The sequence below is a fragment of the Calliphora vicina genome, chromosome 1, assembly GCF_958450345.1.
Source record: "Calliphora vicina chromosome 1, idCalVici1.1, whole genome shotgun sequence".
NCBI lineage: Eukaryota > Metazoa > Arthropoda > Insecta > Diptera > Calliphoridae > Calliphora > Calliphora vicina.
In genome coordinates this window covers 40366247-40382909 of record NC_088780.1, presented here as the reverse complement: position 1 = coordinate 40382909, position 16663 = coordinate 40366247, and the positions used below count along the sequence as shown (strand labels likewise).

Genomic DNA, 16663 nt, shown 5'->3' with positions numbered 1-16663 from the left:
TTTCTAATTGGATTTCAGAATATTCCAATTATATTTTAGAATTTTCCATTTGTATTTCAGAAACATCTAATTGGTATGCCGAAACTTCCATTTCAGAAACTTCCATTCCATTTCATATATCAAAAAAGATGCTGTTAATGGCTCTTATTTAGGAAAAAATCTTTGCAAAATGGAAGATAACATTTCTGAGCTATCATTTGTTCTAGGACGATTTTCTATGCTATATCCTGTTTTGATGAAAAACGGATTTCTACAAAAAAAAAATTAAAATCTACTTTAACTTTAAGATCAAAAATTAAAAAATCTGACTAACAGTTTTAAGGTTATTAACAGTTTTACTTTAGATATTTTACCCGCAACTATAAATAAATATGACAAACTAAAGCGAATTTTGAAATTCTGAAGAAATTTAAATTTTGTATGGCCATGGAAAATATGTATACAAAAAGTTATCGAATTCAGATGAGTAACGTTTTGAAAATAATAATATCATACAAAAGTTGGCCTCGACTACGCTGCACGTGTTGCATTTGAAAGATTCAGTTTACTATCAATATTTTCATCATTGCTAAAGATATCTCGCGAATTACAACTATTGACTTCACATAACCTTCACCTGTGAAGTCCGGAACACAAAATTAGCTCTTCACCAAAATTATTTCTCACAAAACCTCTCAAGCTCGAAGTGCAAGAAAAATATTTCTCACACAATGCTGAATTTCCAATCATTCTAATCTTTTACATAACATGTTTTTACAATCTAAGTAAAAATTCTAGGTGATCAAAATTCATTGTTTTTGGAGCAGTCTAATCAACATCAATATGCCATTATCAAAAATCGTTTCTCTTAACCTCAAATATTAAAACAAAAGCTAAGAAATCTCATATTTGTTGCGAATAATTTATCTAATTAGCCAACAAACTTGTTTACTGTGTAGCAAACATAACGCTAAAATTAGCATACTTACTGTCCATGTGGCTGTGAGTGACACAAAGACAAACGTGAAGTAAAAACAAGTTGAGAACAAATACGAAATCTACGAGAACAGAACCGAATATTCAACACAAAGTTATGTATGACTTTGAACATTGCAATGTACAAACGAATAGTTGAGTTGCACACGTGAAGACTTACTGCATCTAACAAGCAGCCAGCCATTCAAGCAACTACAACTACTTGTGAGTAAACGGGAATAGACAAATAACAAATATGGTAAAAGCGTACCAACGTATGAACATCAACAGCAGTTGGAGTTTTTACTTACATAGTGGCGCTAGTTATATAGTATTGGCAGCAGGAGCTAAACAGCAGCACCAGGGAAATGGTGATGATATTAACATGGACTAGCTGAAACTAGCAAACAGAACTGAACAGGCAAGCGAATGAACGAACAAACAAACAAATCAATAAAACGCAATTCCTCTTCTGCTAACAACACATGGCAAAAGATGACAGAGAAATGGAAAGAGGGAGAGAGTGATGCAAGGACGAAGAACATGTGCTGTAGTTTTACAAAATTCTTTGTTTCATCAAGTACGGAGGCACTATTCAGCAAATAAGCCCCAAAACATTAGTTTATAAGCCTGATGTGTGTACGACTGTGTCAACACACATGCACATACACACGTAGCTATGAATATATGGGTGAGTTAGATTGTGTGTGTTTAAACACTTGTATATGTATATGCGCGCACAGTGGTCTTAAGAATATTAAGTTCTGAACATAAACAAAATAATTTACAAATGTTCAGTTTTATTTCGTGATTGTCCTAAAGTTCAGAACAGAGAACATAGTTCAACGTGGCTGCAAAAACATTGACGTCGACGAATTGAATTGAATTTTAAGATTCAAAGTCAAATTGCTGCCGAATTTTTGACGTTACTTACCAAGATGATATCGTCAACTATACAACCGAGTTTTTAAACTAATGGCACCCGACTTGCGGTGAAAAACCTGATGAATAATGTCATCGAAGCAACAATACTTAAAGGAAAGTACAAATGAGAACACGTTTTGATACCACAGATCCCGATGCCTCCGAACGACATGCCATTCGATTTTATACGTTTGGTGGTGGTTAAGGTGAGATATATTATTATTTCAGCAGAACTTCCAGCGATTACCGCACTCGTTAAAAATGACAAAAGTTCTCATAGGTTTATCATTGGCAGTCATTGCGTGTTTGCGACATTTACCCTGAAAATCCATGTTGCTCGCATGGTCAATTGTATGTCGCCAGTTCCCGTGTCGGAACACATTATTTCTTTACGCGCCAGACTACAAAACAAAAAATGTCGTGTATCTTAGAGCATTGCAGTGAACGAAATTATGATATCTGAAAATATTTCATATCGAATCGAGAACAAAAATTTGGCATAATTTTTGATATACCCCAGGTGCACCACTTTGGGGCATTGTGGCTATCCGTTTAGAAGTTACAGATTTATTTCGACTTTTTTTCAGTTCCCCCACTGTACACCGATTGCTCAATAAAGCTTATGGTTAATGTTTTTCATCGGTTTCAACGTGCGAGAGATGGCTTGTGCGGTTTAGAAGTGGTAATTTTGACACGAAAGACAAAGATCGCCCAGGCCACTCCAAAAAACTTTGAAGACAAAGAATTAGAGGCATTACTCCATGAAAATTGTTGTAAAACCCAACAAGAGATTGCAAAATCACTGGAAGCTACTCTAGCAACAATTCCAGAACATTTACGAGCATCAGGATTCATCCAAAAGCAGGGAAATTGGCTACCATACGAATTGATGCCGAGTGACCTTGATAGGCGAAATTCTGCCCGAACGCTATAAAAGAAAATCACCAAATCATTACTTGCAATGAAAATTAGCCCAGCTAACAGTCGAATCTATACCAAAGCCAAATATCCATTGCGCTAAGGTAATTCTCTGTAATTGGTGAAAGCAAAAGGATCCTATATATTATAAGCTGCTGAAATATGACCTGACCATCACAGGGAACCTATACCGAAGGCAACTCATTCGTTAAAAGCGAGCAGTGGCCGAAAAACGACCAGAATATGCGGAAAAATTTGAAACCCTAACATTCCATCTTGACAATGCTCGGCCACATGTTGCAATACCTGTTAAACAGTATTTAGAATGAAGTAGTTAGAATGTTTTACCTCAACTGATTTTAGTCCAGACCGTGCCCTGTCCGACTAATATTTGTTTCGGCCAATGCAGAACGCTCTCTCTCGGATACGCTTCACTTTGGAACAGAGTATCCGATATTGGCTTGATTCGTTCTTAGCAGTTCTTTTGGCGCGGAATCCATGTGATGCCAGAAATAGAAATAGAAAAAAAAGATTATAGCTAAAAATGGCCAATACTTTGGAAAAATTTATATTGTGCAAAAACTAAAAATGTGAAAAAATTCAAAATTTTTAAGCATACTCCCAATAAATTTCCACAACTTTCGTTTGACTTAAATAACGCCCAACGAGTTTTATCAGTTCAAAAGTTATAATGCATTTACTAAAATAACATTTATATTAATATTTATCATACGTCACCTGGGGCCAAGTCACCGCATTCGAAATCGAGTACTTTGTCATCGAAATTTAGTTAACGTGGTTCACGGCAGTCGTTATCGAAACGTATTTACTCGAAGTTGTACTCGATTGGTAATCTCTTATCGAAAACAAACAAACTCTGCCGTTTTGTGTTAAAAGTAAACAAATCATCCAAAAGAATGAAGTAAAATAATAAATAAACAAATATATACGTATTTTTCTGATATTTTCTCAAAATTAGTGTAAAAAATATAAATATTTTATTTAAAATTGTAAAATTTTGGGCTACAATTTGTTTTGTATTTTGTTTACGTTTTTCACAACTTTGCACATGGTACTTTGTGCTAATCAAAGTAAAAAACATTCTGAAATTTGCCCCTGGCCGATGATGAGGAATACAAAAAAACATTTAGATCCATTTTTATTAAAAGTTTTATGCATTTTTTTTCACAATTTAACAATTTATCACAAATGTATTTAATTTGTTTTTCTTTTTTGTTTTGTTTTTCTTATTGTCATATGCTTCAGCAATGTAAAAAATAGTAGTATGTAATATAAATTACGATCGACTACTATAACAATCTTTGCCAGGATTAGCTTATTCGGAGCCAGGATATAAAACACACCTTGTATTTAATTATTATTTTCAAAGTGTTTTATTCAGAAACATTAATATATATACATAACTCAGGACCTTGCAGGATATTAAAGGATTAACAGCAATTAACCGTGAAACGTCGAGTTAATTCAAGAGTTGGCTAAAGACTCCCCGAAGTGTCAGAAATCCTAAACATTTATTGGTAAGATTTTGTGGAGATTAGTGTGTTAGTCACTACTACGCCTGGAAACTATGGACATTAGTGTTCCTGTGCACTACAACTAATGTGTCTGGGAACTATGGCGTTGTAACACCAGTAGTGTCCCTGTACACTACAACTAATGTGTCTGGGAACTATGGCTGTGTAATACCAGTAGTATCCCTGTACACTACTTGAGTTGGACTTATTTGTGTTTATGTGCGGTTAGTAGTAAAGCTATTACAAACTTGTACCAACTGTCCGCATACGAACACAGCTCAACTAAAGTTGTGGTGATCAGCACTTCGACCACTAACCGATCGTCACAGAGTAGTAGTGATAAACATTACTACTACCATTATTGAGTTACTAATTTAAATATATGTGAATGTTAATTGCTGTTATGTTCTCTTATACTATTATAATACTTAACATTATTTATATTATTTAACATTATTTACGTTATTTAATATTATTTCTTGAGAGTAATAAATGAGATAAATAATTCAGAGTAATAAACTAAATATAATTCAGAGTAATAAACAAAATGCAATACAAAAATAAAGTGGCATTCATAAAAATTATAAACTTCATAATAATTTTATATGTATGTAACGAAAACTTCGTTACACTACCGTGATCCAAAACATTGCAGCCATCGAAATTTTTCTCTACACGAACGTGTACTCGATATCGAATGCCGTGATTTGTCCCCTGGTTTGAAAATAAAATCTAAAGAAATTACAGATTTCTGTAAATATAATAATATAATTTAAAGCAGAAATCAATTAAGTGATTAGAAGTTATCTAGTTTGTTATAAAATATACTTAATCTGCTCTATTATATAACAACATTTAAAAAAAAACAAATTTGAAAATTTAAAAAATTATAATTAAAAAAAGTTAAACAAAATTTATCAAATAAATAATATAATGAATAACGAAATATAATATTAATTAAAAAATATTCCATTTTCTTTAACAAAACACAATAATTAAAAAAATTTAATTTAAAAACTCGGTGGCGTATTATTAATGTTTATTAGAAGATGAAAAAAAATACTCATAACTTTTGAACCAAATAAGCCACGATTTTAGAGATGTTACTACTAAAACAAATGAGATTTCCATCTGTATATTATGAGATAATTTCGTTTTACTCTTTCACACACAAAACACAATAATTAAAAAAATTTAATTTAAAAACTCGGTGGCGTATTATTAATGTTTATTAGAAGATGAAAAAAAATACTCATAACTTTTGAACCAAATAAGCCACGATTTTAGAGATGTTACTACTAAAACAAATGAGATTTCCATCTGTATATTATGAGATAATTTCGTTTTACTCTTTCACAGAAATTTTGAACAAAGCTTTGCAATTAATCCCACTGTACCTCCAAATGAACGAATCAGTCTATTTTAGAGTAACAAACAAGGCAGCGAACGCTCTACTATAAAATCCTATTCACCGCACAGCGGAAACGGATGTTAACAAATGGCCAGCGGATATTATGCTGATTAGGATGCTAGAAGGTAAAATTTAAACGTGTTATTCTGCCACTGCAACTACAAATGCTACTACTACTACTACTACTTCAACTACTTTTAATACTGCTTGTTTCTATTGCTTTTGTATAGTAAAATATGTATCTTCATAGACTGGTTAGAAGTGAACAATTTTGTTTGACATGTTTAAAATGAGTTGCAGAGTATTTGACATTTATGTGTTTGCGCTTTTGTATGTCAGTTTTTCCAATACAATTCTTCTTTTAATATCATTTTGAAAATTGAAATGACCTCAGGCTAAGCTTATTTGTGATATGGCACAATTTTGTTGAAAAGAACAACTTAGGCTTAGCTGAAGTTTAAAGCTTACGCACGAACACTTTCACTAGACAGGAGGTTATTAAGTCGGATAACAGAAACACAAGGAAATTTCATGAATTTTAGTTTTATTATAAACATTGATACAACTAACAAAATGGGATACGTTTTCTTGTGGTATACGTTTTCTTATAAATATTAACAGAAATGTGCATGATTTGGTGCCTTTTATTTTTCACCAGACACACAGAGTTTTATAAAAATATTTTAAATTTTAATTTGTTTGAATTTTATACGATTTTCAATACGAAAAATGTCAACTCTGTTCAATAGTTTAAAGAAATATTATCATACGTATGATTAATATGCAATGTAAAAATCGACAAATATTAATTATACTTAAGTTATCGCACGACAGTAACTTACAGTAAATCGGTAACTTCGAAACGGTTAGTTTTGAAATTGAGCTTAAAACAACAAGGGGGTGCCGAGCCACAATGCCCCAAAGTGGGGCACCTAGGGTACATTAGGGTGGCCTTAATAAACAAAAGTTGGATTTTGGCCAGTCTCACCCCCCACCCAGTTTGGTGAACATTGGTAAAAAAAATCATCCTGGAAAAATTTTAGGTAAATCGGTTGGGGCTAAGATTGCCGCAAGCCCTCTGAAGTTTTGATATGCATTTACAAGGGTAGAAAATGAAATCTTTTCAGATTTTGTAAAAATATTACCATTAAAAAATTACTTTTGCAATTTAATTTAAAAGAATATAAATGTGTACGTAAGTAATTGTCGTTCTAATGAGACATTAAAAACAGAAATTGGTTAAAAAATGTTAAAGTTATTAAAAATTCCCCATTAACGTGTCTTACGTAGGAACAAAATTAACATATTTTGAGAAATCTATATAAATAAAAATCAAATGTCGTTCGTTGGTAATTGCATCAGTAGAGAACGGCCGGACCGATTTAGACAATTTTATGTTTTTACGGAATGAAAAATTGACCACGCCTACTTTTATGCCCACTTTTTTCGATTTATCTAAAATCGGAAAACGGCTACACCGATTTGGCTAATTTTTTGTTTAAATGATCATAGTAATCCAATTTAAGTTTTTACGGAAATAAAAATTGGCCAATAAGCTTTTAATCAAGAAAATGAGATCGATCTATGATCACTCATATTTCTAACCAAAAATCTATTTTTTATATAAAAACTCAAAATATCTAAATTCGCTAATAACTTGGCCAATAAGCGATTAATCAAGAAAAAGAGCTCGATCTCTGATCACTCATATTTCTGACCAAAAACCACTCATATTTCTTAACAAAAATCGAGCTCGATCTGTGATCACTCAAATTTCTGACCAAAATTCGATTTTTTATATAAAAGCCCAAAATATCTAAATTTGCTAATAACTTGGCCAATAGGCGTTTAATCAAGAAAAGGAGCTCGATCTGTGATCACTCATATTTCTTAACAAAAATCGATTTTTTATATAAAAACTCAAAATATCTAAATTCGCTAATAACTTGGCCAATAGGCGTTTAATCAAGAAAAAGAGCTCGATTCAATCCGATTTTTTATATAAAAACTCAAAATATATAAATTCGCTAATAACTTGGCCAATAAGCGTTTAATCAAGAAAAGCAGCTCGATGTGTGATCACTCATATTTCTGACCAAAATTCGATTTTTTATATAAAAACTCAAAATATCTTAAATCATTAATAACTTTGCCACTAAGGATCTCGATCTGTGATCACTCATATTTCTGACCAAAATTCGATTTTTTATATAAAAACTCAAAATATCTAAATTCGCTAATAACTTGACCAATAAGCGTTTAATCAAGAAAAAGAGCTCGATCTGTGATCACTCATATTTCCTAACAAAAACCGATTTTTTTATATCTAAACTCAAAATAAATTCGCTAATAACTTGGCCAATAAGCGTTGAAGCGAAGCTCGATCTGTGATCACTCATATTTCTGACCAAAATTCGATTTTTATATAAAAAGTAAAATATCTAAATTCGCTAATAACTTGGCCAATAAGCGTTTAATCAAGAAATGAAGCTCGATCTGTGATCACTCATATTTCTGACCAAAAATCGATTTTTTATATAAAAACTCACAATATCTAGAATCGCTAATAACTTGGCCAATAAGCGTTTAATCAAGAAAAGTAACGCTATCTGTGATCACTCATTTTTCAGAACAAAATTCGATTACTTATATAAAAACTCTAAATATGTACAGTGATTGACGTTACAAACTTAGGTTCTTTGTCTCTCAGTAGCGCTTCTATGTATATTTTATTCTATGTCATATATGAATATAAATTATCATTCAATAATACGGTTTTTTTTTTTTCTTTTTAACTATTTTAACCCTTTTCAAACCGCTTCTCACAAATCGAACGCAAGCATTTTTTTAACTTGGACAGGACAACGTCTGTCGGGTCAGCTAGTAAATAATAATTTTGTCTCTTAAATTAGCCGAGTGGGAGTGTTCATAAGAAATGTTTTCACGCGTATGATTAATAAACAATGTAAAAATTTAGTCAACATATATTAATTATACGTAAGTTACCACAGTTAGTTTGCCAGGTACTTTTCATCGCTGCACGGTGCCTCAGAACTTAATTTCATCGGCCAATTTTTTGTTAACACTGATTTAAAAAATTTCAATAATAAAATATTAAAACTAAGGTAGCCAAAAAATTAGATAAAAAAATATTGGTAATTGTGGTAATGATGTCAAAGACAAATATTTTTTTATAAAAAATGTGATTTCTGTAAATTTGATCAGAAGTAAATTATCATTACTCGCAAACTATTATAGATAATTGGCTGAATTTTTGTTGTTATGTTGGTAGGATATTAGTCTTTAAGAACTTGTATGATGTGTTACTGTACCGTTTATAACTGCTGTGTTCTCAGCTACTATATTTTAGTCAAATTTAAATTTTAGTGGAATACAACTCCTTATGGTCAAAATGGGGTAAACAAATTTTACTACCAGAAGAAAGGCCAAAGTGTCCTATTTAACCCCATATATACTTGTTGGCCTGTTTTGATCTGTTTGTTGAACACTTTTTTCATTTGAATGAAATTATTCCCAAATTGTTTTTATATTTTTATTTTACATGTTCATATGACTGGCGCAAAGTACAAATCGCAATTTTGAAGATATTGCGATAAAATTTGGTACATAAAATTTTTTCGGCCCGAGAACGAAGCCTATTGAAACTGACTGAAATCGGTCCATTATTTCACCTAGCACCCATACAAATGTTCTCCCGAAATTGGACTTTATCAGTCGCAAATGGTTAATTTATATAGATATCTACACAAATTTTGTTCCAAATAAATTTCATATATATAGAATTCATGACACCTAATTTCTCCCATATAAAGCCCGCTTCCGAAAATCACTTTAAAGAGCATAAATCTCTTTAAAATGATGATATAAACATAAAATGCAACAGTAATAACTTCCATATAGACATAAATCACACGACCTAATTTTATGGCGATCGGTCCATAATAACTCATTATAAAATGTGTGTATTTCTGCGAATTTATAAACGTGTATAAAAACACTGAGTGACTATTTAAACTGTTGTTGTATAAATTTAAATAAATAAAGAGTTGTTACAAATTTTAAACTACTAAACTGCTTTTGTTTTCCTCCGGATTAAAATCAAAAAATGTGTGACAAACACAAAATTTAATGCTAGGGCCATAGTACTGTTGATGGCCGTTTTTTTAATTTTAAATAGCTTTCAAATTAACATTAACTAAATTTTGTTCATTAATTGTTTACATTTTTTTAAGTACATTTCAAACAAAATGTAAACAAAAGTACCTTTTAAGCAACTCCGTAGAAAATTTTTCCCAAAAAAACCTGTTTGTTTTCTTCAGCTGATTTATAATTTACAGTAATACACACACTCAAGTTGAATTTATAGAAGGTGACGACCAAGGTGCATTTAATAAGGTGTCATGGGTAGCTTAGCTGATTATAGAAATAGCACGCGATGTCAAACTACACATATAATTAATATTCGCCGGTACGCATTTATGTCAAACTCCATATAAAAAAATTTGTGAATTCGCCTGTATTTATTACAATTCGCGACTTCTGCCACCTTGTTAAATACGCCTTGTTTAAGTGTGTGCAGAATTATGACCTCAGAATTATTTTTTTATTCGCTTGTTTAGATGTTTGAACTGTCAATTCACTTGTGTTTGTTGTATATTTGTTTTTGTACATGTTGTATTTGTTGTAGTTCTGTCGACACCTTCTATAAATTCAAGGTGCATTTCAAGGCATATTTAACAAGGTGACAGCAGTGGCGAATTGAAATAAATACAGACGAATTCACTTATTTTTTATATATAGAGTTTGACGTACGGGCGTAAGGTGCCATCGGCAGCACAGCTGATTATAGAAATAGCACGCACAAATGTCAAACTTCATATATAAAAAATATTTGAACGTACGCCCGTATGTCAAACTCTATATATAAAAAATAAGTGAATTCGCCTGTATTTATTTCAATTCGCCACTGCTGTCACCTTGTAAAATACGCCTTGCCAAAAACCTTCTGTACTGAGTACTCAAAGTCTAAACATTTACATCACTATAGGCAAAGCGAATTTATACAAGGTGAAGTCCAAGGCGAATTTATAGAAGGTGACGACAGAACTATAACATATACAAAAACAACAGGTACTTTGTTTTTGTAAAAAGATAAGTGAACTGTCAAAGTTGACTGTGGTTGCTTTTGGGTTTGTTGTATTTTTCGCCACAACAAACACAAGTGAATTGACAGTTCACTTGTCTAAACAAGTGAATAAAAAAAATAATCAGCTCAAGCGAATTTATATACCAGGTGGTGTTGATAGCACAGCTGATTAATGTGGTTTAATGTGGCACAGCTGATTAATGTGGGATTAATGGATTAACAAATTGCATGTGGTTTTTGTAAATGTTGTACTTGTTGTAGAATCGACACCACCTGGTATATAAATTCGCTTTGAATCAGCTGTTCTTCTGTCGTCACCTTCTATAGATTCGCCTTGGTGAAGTCCATGATATAATGATATACAGGGTGACATTAATCAAACAGCTGATTATTTTTTGCTCGAGTTTGTTTACAAATTTAATCTTGTCAAAATTTTTTTTTGCTGTAATTTGTATACATTAAGCAGCTGTTTTTTGACACTATAAAAGTTATTTGTTTTTGTATTGTTGTATTTGTTGCCGTAAAGCATACACCAAGGCGAATTGATACAAGTTGGAGTCAGTGAAACAACTGATAATTTTTTTTTGCTTTTTGGTTCTAACAACTGTCAAAGCTTGTTTTTATATTTAAATATCTACATATTCTAAGCTTATTAACAAAATATTTATTTTTTACATAAATAAATAAAGCACTCACTATTCAATTATCTACCTTATATTAAGTTTTAATACATATTTGTTTAATTTTTCATTTTTGTTTTTTGACATTTGTTAAGACCAATTGTTGTTTTTGTAGAACTGACACCACCTTGTATAAATTTGCCATGACTATAGGCAATGTCATGTGAATGAATTGCCAACCTTTTACAAAATGTCAATAATAGTATTTGTAATACCACAAATAAATTTATCAATTCATTTGATAAGAAATAAGTATTATTTATCTTTGAGTTAAAGCAACTGCTAAAAAATGACGAGGGATCAAAAAACTCCATTTAATTATTTATTTTATATGTTAAGTATTTTTGTTGCCGGTTCAATACTTTTTCTTGTAGGATTCTTTCCAATATCGAAAAAACTAATTGTCGAAGTTGGTCAACAACACTACGATAGTATTCAAGCCAACAAATTGGATGAGTACATGTAAGTATTTACATATGGATATTAGGCGAATAACTTAAATTGCTAAATTGGATTGGATATTAGGCGAATAACTTAAATTGCTAAATTTTCTTTTAAATTGCATTCAGAAGTCATTTAGTTAACTACACTTAATAATAAAAACCATTTTCCTGCTTAGTACCTTTTAGATTTATTTCGGTAATAGTTATCATATACTAGCATATACTATTTAAAGTTACTTAATTTTGATATTTTCACACTTTAAAAACAACAGTCGGTTTACCGGAAAATATGTTTTTTTAAATTCTTGCTTCAAAACTAACTTATTTTTTAAACATATTTGTTGAATAAATTTAGACTACAGCCACCTTCTCCGAAGTATGATAAAATCGTGTTGATGATAATTGATGCCTTGCGATCTGATTATCCCAATGCTACCAATATGCCTTTTGCTTACGAACACTCTTGTAATCATTTACTAATAAGAGTTGATATACCAACTGTAACTATGCCTCGATTAAAAAGTATGACCACAGGAACGATATCAAATTTTATTGACATTGTTTTAAATTTGGGTCATACCTCTGAACTGGAAGACTCAATATTGCATCGATTATTCGAAACAGATAAGAGGTCAGTGTTTGCTGGAGATCGTACATGGATTCAGTTATTTCCCAACAAATTTCTAAGGGCAGTTGTGAATACAGATTCGTTTTTTGTAAATGATTTTTACGAGGTGAGTGAGTATGAAAACCGTTCGTTATTTTAAAACAACAAGTAGGCACAACTTTAATGTAATAAGTATCGTTTTGAATGACTTCAGGGAGATATGAATGTAACTAACGCATTAAAGGCTGAACTTCAATTATCCGACTGGCATTTAATGGTGCTTCACTATTTGGGTCTAGATCATATTGGGCATGTCGAAGGCTCACATAGCGATAACATCTATAAAAAACTATTAGAAATGGACAATAATATAAAATATGTTGCGACAAGTGAGCACTCTAAGAAAAGTCTGCTACTAGTAACAGGCGACCATGGTATGCGTAACGGCGGCAGCCATGGTGGCAGTGATAAAGAAGAATTATATGTTCCGTTAATGGGATTCCATGATAATTGTGATAAACAGAAAAGGTAATTATAAAATATTGCATACTTAATGTAATGTTTGGCTAGCATATATTTTGTTGTCATTATTTTGCAAATATTATTCTTAATACCCAATGAAAATGTTATTAAAGGCCATATTCTGAATATAATCAAATCGATATGACTGCTACATTAGCCGTACTGTTAGATGTGAAGATACCACACACCTCAATAGGGTCTTTAATACCTGAACTTTTGGAAAGTTATTCGAAAGAAGAGCAATTGTATTTGTTTTATTACAATACATTGCATTTGATGGAGAAATGGAAAGCTGCATTCAACTTACCTGATGCACAATTTGAAGGTAAAGTTGCACATTTAAGAAAATTTGAAATACAATTCGCTATCATTGTTTAATAATTTTATAGATTATTTCTCCTGGTATACGGAGGCCAAGATGAGTCATAAGGAATTTATTGCCAGTAAAGGAACAAGTTTCTTGTCATACGAAAAAGCTAAACAGAATTATATACGTCTATCAAAAAATATTTCACAATTACTTTCTGAATCTTTGGTTCGATATGATATCCCACTAATAATTATTGCTTTGTCTCTAACAACATTGGTAAGTTTAAAATGTATACAAATTAAACATATTCATTTTTAATTCTTTGTTTTCCTCTGTTTATTTTAGTGTGCATTAAAGTTAATAACGAATGTACTTTTTGGCATCGTCCAGACTTCATTGGAAGTCAATCAGTTTTTATGGAAAACATTTTTAATGTGTTTTTCTCTCGCCGGTTGCATTAATATTCTTGCACATTTCTTCGACGTTTTAAATACACAAAACTTTGTAAATTCGTTTCTAGTCACTTTTCCAATAGCACTAAGTATTTATTTCGCATTAGATGTTTTCAAATTAATTTTTACTTTAATCGTACCTCCTTTGACTCACAATCGCAAAGTGGTCTTTAGACTGAGTATACCATTAGTTTTACTTTCATTGTTCTTATGTCACACTGTGTCTTTGGCATCATCGTCACTCATCGAGGAAGAACATCAAACATGGTATTATTTTACACCTTCTTTGTTGGTGTTTCTAACGTTGCAAAATTTTTACAAAAACGTAAAAGGAGTTTGGCAACAGCATAAATCGATCGAAATATTATGGAATGAATTTTGGAAAATGCGTTTTGTTTTTATTGTAATGCTGTCCATAATTATATGTCGACGTCTTAATCAAACCGGTGACAAATGGAGGCATTTAGTCGACCTTGGAGATATTTTGACAAGAAGCGAAAATCATGTTTATTTAACTTTAACTCTTCTAGCAGGTAAGACATTAAAATAACATAAAGTGATCAAAGTTTTTAAGTAAATGTAATTAACGGGTATGTGAAGAAAATCGATCGATTTGAAAAGATGTGATCGACAATTTCGATTTCTTATAATTTTCTAGAAAAATCAAGCCCAGATAACAAATAGTACATAACTCGATTTACTTTCGAGTAAACAAACCTATTTCATTGCACAAAATTGTGTAATTTTTTCAAATTTCAATACAGAATTTAAGTTAAACAAAATTTGCCAGTTCTTAACATTTAAATAAAATGCTTTTTTTATTCCTTTGTTTTTATAATTTCAGGTCTAGTATTGTTATTGTTATTACTCCAAAAACACCATTCACCTTTGGAGATATTTTTTTGCTTTATAGCTTTATCCTGCGTTTTCTTGTATCGGCAAACGAAGCAGCATTCGTTCATAGTTTTAATATTATTTTGGACAAGTGTTATTTGCACTGCATTTAGACACTACCGCGATATTTTTTGTAAACGTAAAAATTATGGATACGAAATTAAAGGAAATCTAGTGGAGTTGTTGAAGACAAATTTGACGTGTAGTTTTTTGATATCAGCACTTTTACATAAGCCACACAATGTAATTCTACTGCCCGCTTTGATGTATACCTTAGAAAAATCCTATAATCTCTGTGATAACCTGCACTTGAAAGACAAACGAGCTTATAATCGTTGTTATGTGCTGGTCTTAAAGACTGTGATAACCATATTTATATCAAATATGTTTTATTTTTTCCAGGTGAGTTATATTTAGCCCGTTCTGTGAATTGAGTACAAATTAATATTGCAGGTTTGAAATCATTCAATTTACAGAACAGAAAAATATCTGGATTACAATAACAACAAAAAATGCAGATTGTTATAAAGTTTATATTTTTCTAATTTTAGGGAAATTCAAATAGTTTGTCAACTATTGACTTGAATCCTGGTTATATTGGTTTGTCGTCCTATAACCCTTTTATTGTCGGGTTTCTCATTACAATAAACACATTCTGTGCTCCAATCAATGCATTCCTGTACCTGATGTGGCATATGTTTGCCACACAAAGAAACATGCTACCCGTGCGTCAGGAGAAGGAACAAATTTCCAATATGCAATTATTGGAAAGTACTGAAGAAGATTTGCATTTGGTTTACAGTTTATTTGCCGCTACCACTATCATGCCGGTAGCTGTCTATTGGTGTCTCCTTGTAGGTTTTCGGAACCATTTATTTATATATTCAGTATTTGCACCAAAAGCATTCTATGAATGTTTTCACCTCTTAGTATTTTATATAAATTTTATTGTAACAAATTTGTACTTTAGGCTTTTTTTAAAATAAACAAAATAAAATATTTTTAAATATGTAATGCGATTGTTTTAAAATGTGATAATGGGATTCAGATAAAATGAAATAATATCTGCGTAAAACTATTAAATGAAAAATCGCAAATAAATTATTATAACAAGTAGTAATTTCAATATATTAACTAACTAGTAACATTAAGTAAAATCTTTTGGAATATATCGAGAGGTGACTTTACTTACCCATCAACATACGTTCTGGCAAAACCATGGTATTAGCAATTGTTACCACCAACAAAAGTGCTGCAGATTTTGTGTTCCAATCTAGTAAATTGGAATTTTCTGAAATATAATTAAAAATTTCTGAAATTCAATTAGAAATTTCTGAAATATAATAAGAAACGAAATACAATTGGAAATGGTGTAGATGAAAAATCAAAATTGTTAGTAATTCTTTTTTTGACACGTTGGCAAAGAACATTTTTAAGACATCTATACTTGTAAATGATTGTCGGAAGTTGGCCTTATATGGAATTATAATAATTATTTGAGTTGAATTTTTATTTGCGCAATGACATTTTCGAGAGTGGTCCTTTATGGGAGCTATGGAAAATTGTAGACCGATCGCTACTAAATTTGGTAGCTTAACTATTCAGATATGGCAGTTGTATGGGGGCTAGGAGAAATAAAGGACCGATTACGACCAAATTCAAGACTTTGTCCCTGGGTCAATGGACAGACGCGCGTTATCCTTAGCAGATTGGTATACATACTTTAAATTTGTTTTCTTACTATTGAGTTTCTCAGCATTTGGTATGAGTCTCATTCCACCTCTATCCTTCACCACTTCTACCGGGTTAATTCATCCTTAGGTACGCGGAATAAAGTTGTACCTTT

The 16663-nt window shown here is 31.4% G+C and overlaps 1 protein-coding gene across 2 annotated transcripts; it reads left to right on the top strand.

The window, feature by feature from the left end:
• Window positions 1-11868: 11868 nt before the first annotated feature.
• On the top strand, window positions 11869-15831 carry PIG-G (phosphatidylinositol glycan anchor biosynthesis class G). 2 transcript variants are annotated; one of them, XM_065509902.1, is made up of 8 exons: window positions 11869-12051; window positions 12388-12766; window positions 12854-13167; window positions 13275-13486; window positions 13551-13747; window positions 13817-14456; window positions 14768-15219; window positions 15369-15831. In XM_065509902.1, the coding sequence occupies exons 1-8, from the start codon at window positions 11879-11881 to the stop codon at window positions 15801-15803; spliced, it is 2802 nt and encodes a 933-aa protein (XP_065365974.1). In that variant the 5' UTR covers window positions 11869-11878; the 3' UTR covers window positions 15804-15831. The 2 variants fall into 2 exon arrangements, with proteins under 2 accessions (XP_065365974.1, XP_065365979.1); XM_065509907.1 differs by lacking the exon at window positions 11869-12051 and having other exon boundaries at window positions 12629-12766; window positions 12833-13167.
• The last annotated feature ends 832 nt before the right edge of the window (window positions 15832-16663 follow it).

Bases quoted from the DNA above. Each gene is read 5' to 3' on its own strand.
- PIG-G (XM_065509902.1), top strand. From the start codon at position 11,879: ATGACGAGGGATCAAAAAACTCCATTTAATTATTTATTTTATATGTTA. The intron at 13,168-13,274 runs GTAATTATAAAA...ATGTTATTAAAG, and splicing joins AATTGTGATAAACAGAAAAG to GCCATATTCTGAATATAATC. The intron at 13,487-13,550 runs GTAAAGTTGCAC...ATAATTTTATAG, and splicing joins ACCTGATGCACAATTTGAAG to ATTATTTCTCCTGGTATACG.